A 6,178-nucleotide genomic window follows, 5' to 3' on the forward strand; every position below is an offset into this window, starting at 1 on the left:
TAAAAGGAAGTGACGCAATTCCCTTGCTGTGGGGTTCTGGATTGCCTCAGGATCCCTCAAAACTATAGAACAATGCCAAAGGAATAAAGGACATATACATGAATGATATATATGAGATGTTGGATATATCCTATCAATATTAATATTACCCTGAGTTAAGTGAAGGGAATATAGTATCCTCACTGAAGGACTCTCAGTTGCCTCAAACTCAGGAAGGTACTATAAACAAATAATACCAGGATCAGTGATGCTTATGTTTAAAAGAATATCAACTATACAGGGTACATCTGTCATAAACAAAGTTACAGCAATGTTATACTGGGCTTGCAACCAAAAGAAGCGGGCAAGTACTACCTGAATTGTTATGCGGCAAACAAATGGAAGTTTTTAGAAAAAGAGGATTAATTCCTTCACTGGAGGGTCCCACCACGTTATGAGATCACATGAATATACTACAAATAAATGATACCAGAATAGAAAATAATCATACATAGGGGAATAACACCAGTATAAGGCACATCCAGTATATGACTTATCCCATCTGTATTACCTTCATAAAGTCTGAGAACCTATCATATAGGTATTGATGCCATGAGCAGGAAAAATGACTTGTCCCAATGGGGCTCTATATGGGACCCTGCAAAAAGTGAATAATCAGTCACCTTGTACCAAGTGCACAGATTGAATAAATCCACATGGGTAGGCTGACATACCTGATATATAGTGGTGATAATGTGAGGTCACATACTAGGAAAATACTATGGAGGTAATCTAGTGAAAAACGTAAAGAAAGATAATATATGGTGATCTGCTTAAACGATCGGCAGGGACAAAATGGATACACGTACCTCTCAATGGTGATTCAGGGTGAAGGCCCCAGGGGGAAGTGCGTCCTGTTGAAACGGTGGTGTTATTTATATCCCGTGCCGTTGGGCGTGCACCGTTTGCCTTCCTGGACGGTGGAACGCAGTGTGGGGTTGGTGAAGCGCACGCCGCGCATGCGCAGTACCACTGCATGGACTGCGCAGGCGCGGGGAGCGCGACACCCTCATGATGACGTGAAGTACTGTGATTGGATGCCAAGGATCTGGGGGCGTATGCGAACCGAATGAGTGAGACCATACTAACAACTGGGCTGTGAATTGCACGTAGCACAAGCGCCGTGCATAGTTATTTGCACGACGCATGAGCCAGGCACAGAACACAAGCCAGTGTGTAAAGATAGTGATAATATACAGTGAGATCCAAGGTCAGTACAGTGAATTAGTTAGCATGCCAGGTGAAAAAACTTGTTTCAGGAGCGTGGCTAATTGCTGATGAGTGGTCACGTCAGTGCAAGGTGATGAGGGGGTCAGGTAGAAGAAAGTGCCTAAAAACAAAAGGAAAATAAGTTAGAACAATATGAAAGCAAGGGTAACCCCACTAGTCCTTATACTGGAGTTGTACAATCGCATATATGGAGGAAATGCAATAACATTGTGAAAAACACAAAAAAACCTTTATGAGACATGCAAATGGACCCCAAAGCATCATAGATATTAGACCCTTTTAATGCATCCGTAGAACCATAGAGATAAAATAGGCTATATGGGCAAGCTACCCTTCCATGGGAGATATTATAAACACATGTCATGCTCCCTATTAAGGCCTCTGGGTTCCAGTGTGTTCAGGGTGAAAATCCAATAGGATTCCCTTTCTTTAAGAGTGCGTATTCGATTGCCACCCCGTCGGGAAAGAGGGACATGTTCCAATACTTGATACTTTAACTGGGCAATTGTATGACCGTGTGTAATAAAATGATATGGGATGGGTAGTAAAACTTGCTTGCATCTTATTGTCGACTTATGTTTACTAATGCGGTCCCGGATATGCTGGGTGGTCTCCCCAACATATCCGAGACCGCAGGGGCATTTGATCAGGTAAACAACAAATGAAGAGTCACAAGTAAAAAACCCATGAATGGGAAAAACACGGCCCGACAAAGGGTGGGTGAAGGTGTCCCCCTTAGTAAGATTATTACACTGCACACAGTGATGACATGGGAAATTCCCCTTTCTTGGAGTGCCCAAGAAAGTCTGCCTCTGGATAATCTTATTGGAACCAATATCCGCTCTGACTAGATGATCACGAAGGTTACGGGGTCTCTTATTACAAAACAGAGGGAGTGAATTAAATTCACTCACTTCCGGATAGGCCCTGCTCAGGAGTGGCCAATGTCTACAGATGATACTCCTAATCAGGGGAGAAAAAGGGTGATATGTGTTAACACAAGGAACCCGTGGAGTATTGCTATCAATTGTAGATCTTTGGGAAGATCTCTTGTTGGCAATCTCAATTGGATATCCCCTTTGGAGGAATTTCTTGCTCATTTCCGAGCCTCTGATTTCGCGTTGTATGGGATCAGACACAATGCGTTCAATACGTTTGTGTTGGGAGATGGGAAGTCCTTGTTTTGTATGACGGGGATGGCAGCTTGTATAATGTAAGAGGCTATTACGGTCCGTAGGTTTGACATACAAATCAGTGCTCAAGGTACCAGCTGATAATATGACCATAGTATCCAAAAAATTAATTTTATGTGGATCGGAATGAATGGTGAAAGAAAGATCTTGTCTAAAGGAGTTTAAGTCAATGAAGAATTGAGATAGTGACACAGAATCGCCCCGCCAAATCATAAAAATGTCATCAATGTATCTTTTCCACGTGACGGAGTGTTCCAACCAAAGGGGATGGTTATAAATGTGGGTCTCCTCGAAATGTGCCATGTATATATTAGCATACGGGGGTGCTAAATTCGAACCCATCGCGGTCCCCCGTTTCTGCAAATAAAATTGATCTTGGAATAAGAAGAAATTGTTTTCCAAAACAAGTCGGAGAAGATCCAGACAGAACCCATTCTGTAGTGAAGAATGGGAACTGTGTTCAGTCAGGAACCAATCAACAGCCTGTATACCCTCATGGTGTTGGATGCTGGTATACAGACTGTTGACATCAAAAGATACAAGAATGCACCCCGAAGGTAATGTGTCTACAAGTTGTAAGTGCGACAAGAAATCGGAAGTATCCTTGAGATAAGATCTAATCTTAGTTATTAGCGGAGTGAGAATTCGCTCCACTGTAATAGCCAGTGGAGATAGGATAGATTCCGTGGAAGCTACAATGGGGCGTCCAGGTGGCTGATTCAAGTTTTTGTGAACCTTCGGTAGTGTATAAAACACAGGTGTTACAGGGTGTACCTTAATGAGATATTCGGCCAATTTCTGATCAATGGTGTTGTTGGAGAGATAAAGATCGATAGTCTGTTTAATCAATCCCTGTATCCGAGATGTAGGATCTCGTTGGATGGGAAGATAAGTGTTAACGTCACTCAATTGGCCCAATATCTCACCAATATAGTATGTTTTATCTAACACTACAATGGCCCCACCCTTATCCGCTGGTTTGATAACAATCCTAGGATTGTTCTTTAAATCCTGGACCGCCCGACTCTCTTCTATAGTAAGATTATGCCTTATTCTATATTGACCCTCATCAACAGATTTAAGCGTTTGATTAATATCTCGGGATACCAAGGAGACAAAAGTTTCAATAGGGTGGTATGTTTTGGGAGGATTAAAAGAGCTCGGAATCCTCAATTCCAACTGTTTTAATCGAAACATATCGTCAGATCCAGTGGAAGTCGTGTCAGTAGGTGTGTCCCTGTTGGTACTAAAGTGGGCTTTTAATCTAAGAGTCCTAAAAAACCTCCTCATCTCCTGATCCAACACAAATGAATTAAGTGGTGGAGTAGGGCAAAAGGATAACCCCTTTTGTAATACACGTGTTTCAGTCACAGACAAATTATAGGATGAGATATTATACACTAAGTTAGTACCTGAGAACGTGTCTGCACATGGTATGTTGGTACGGTTCCTGTTGCCCCTCTTACTGCGCCTCGTTTTCCTCTTTGGTTTGTGCGCTGGACCAAAAAACGAGACTGGCGGGAGGTGTATTGTTCTGTATCAGATCCTGAAGACGAGGAGTAACGATTATGAAAGGCTGGCCGCCTGGGATTATCCTCCGTGAATTGCCAACGATAGACACGATTCTTAGAATAATCTTCTTGGTCTCTTATAAATTTAGAACGTTTCCGTTCTTGTAGGGTCCTCCTGAATTCGGCTATATTCTCCTTGGTTTTAGAGTGAATTCTATCCCACTCGGTACTGGGGATGGTGTTTTGGAGCTGCTGTTCAATAGAGCTGATATTCTGTCCCAAATCCTCAATTTCTTTTTGTAGGAATTCAATTGTGAGAATAATTATGTCCATCGAACACTTATTAATAATACTTTCAAATTTTGTACAATAATCTGGTTTGTCGGCAAAAAGAGTAGGTTTCAATGACACACGCAGTCCTCTGGGAATACGCTGTACTCGGTGGTACTCGGCCAATGTGGCACAATGTAATTCTAATGCCGTATGCCTACGTAGTTCTTTTTCGTAGTCTCTAGAACGTACCTCTTCACTAGGTACAGATAGAAATGTGTTAGGTATAGTCACTTTGGACAAGATGCTGTTGACCTCATCCGTATTATAGGAAAAAGTGGTAAAGGACATCTGGACTGATAGGTGAAGACACTGGAGCTCAGATAAAAAAACGTCAAATAGAAAATGAGTATGTCTGGCTCACTGTGTATATGGTAGGTGCACAGAAAAATAAAGTAGTCAATTCAATCAAAATAGCTCTGGCACACTAGAAATTGATAACACGGAAAATTCTTCAAAAGTTGGATATTCTTTATTAGTGCGAAAGGACAAATGATAAATCATCCAACGTTTCGACCATTTAGGTCTTTGTCAAGGATAATGTTATCTATGACAACAAAAATAAAGATTTTTTAGTTACAAAAAAGAAAACAACTTAATACATGATATCACATCATAAATGTCAAACAAATATATCGCTTCCACATTGTGCAATCGGTCAATTGACCTTACAATGTCGCACATAATATCAGGAACAAGTTTCATGTAATATTTTAATCACATAACATACACCTATCTGAAGGACAAAATCCAGAGGAGATGTATATGACAATAATCATGAGGAGAAAATATATATATATAAGTCAAACAGACAGATACCCACCTATATGAGTATCGGAATAATGTGCTTTCAATTGTATATGGTCATCACCAAAATGAATGAAGTTATGACAATCTAGTCCTGTATCATAGAGAAAGCACATATGAGTATCATATCACAAATTACATGAACATGCGTGTGAGAGAAAGCAACTTCTTTCTATATTCTCTGCTTGTGCGCTGCTATAGTATAAGCACAACTTAATATCTGTACCTTATGCACTTTGTCAGTAAGAGTAAGAAGGTAGCGGAGATCTACTCCAAAACTGGAGGCAGTAAATGACTGAGTCTAGATATAAAATTAATATGAGAACAAGTATCAACAACACATACGGATTCTAGCAAGATGGACAATAAATAGGAACAAGATCCTCACCACTGTTAGTCAGAGAATGCTTTTCAGAAGTTTTAAAAGGAAGTGACGCAATTCCCTTGCTGTGGGGTTCTGGATTGCCTCAGGATCCCTCAAAACTATAGAACAATGCCAAAGGAATAAAGGACATATACATGAATGATATATATGAGATGTTGGATATATCCTATCAATATTAATATTACCCTGAGTTAAGTGAAGGGAATATAGTATCCTCACTGAAGGACTCTCAGTTGCCTCAAACTCAGGAAGGTACTATAAACAAATAATACCAGGATCAGTGATGCTTATGTTTAAAAGAATATCAACTATACAGGGTACATCTGTCATAAACAAAGTTACAGCAATGTTATACTGGGCTTGCAACCAAAAGAAGCGGGCAAGTACTACCTGAATTGTTATGCGGCAAACAAATGGAAGTTTTTAGAAAAAGAGGATTAATTCCTTCACTGGAGGGTCCCACCACGTTATGAGATCACATGAATATACTACAAATAAATGATACCAGAATAGAAAATAATCATACATAGGGGAATAACACCAGTATAAGGCACATCCAGTATATGACTTATCCCATCTGTATTACCTTCATAAAGTCTGAGAACCTATCATATAGGTATTGATGCCATGAGCAGGAAAAATGACTTGTCCCAATGGGGCTCTATATGGGACCCTGCAAAAAG

General features: G+C 40.4%; 1 protein-coding gene across 1 annotated transcript; it reads right to left on the reverse strand.

The window, feature by feature from the left end:
• Positions 1-1,312: 1,312 nt before the first annotated feature.
• On the reverse strand, positions 1,313-4,600 carry LOC142290428 (uncharacterized). Its single transcript, XM_075334378.1, has 2 exons — positions 3,875-4,600; positions 1,313-1,369 (listed from the first exon to the last, which is right to left on the reverse strand). The coding sequence occupies exons 1-2, from the start codon at positions 4,592-4,594 to the stop codon at positions 1,352-1,354; spliced, it is 738 nt and encodes a 245-aa protein (XP_075190493.1). The 5' UTR covers positions 4,595-4,600; the 3' UTR covers positions 1,313-1,351.
• Between the last annotated feature and the right edge of the window lie 1,578 nt (positions 4,601-6,178).

The sequence above is a fragment of the Anomaloglossus baeobatrachus genome, chromosome 2 (assembly GCF_048569485.1).
Source record: "Anomaloglossus baeobatrachus isolate aAnoBae1 chromosome 2, aAnoBae1.hap1, whole genome shotgun sequence".
NCBI lineage: Eukaryota > Metazoa > Chordata > Amphibia > Anura > Aromobatidae > Anomaloglossus > Anomaloglossus baeobatrachus.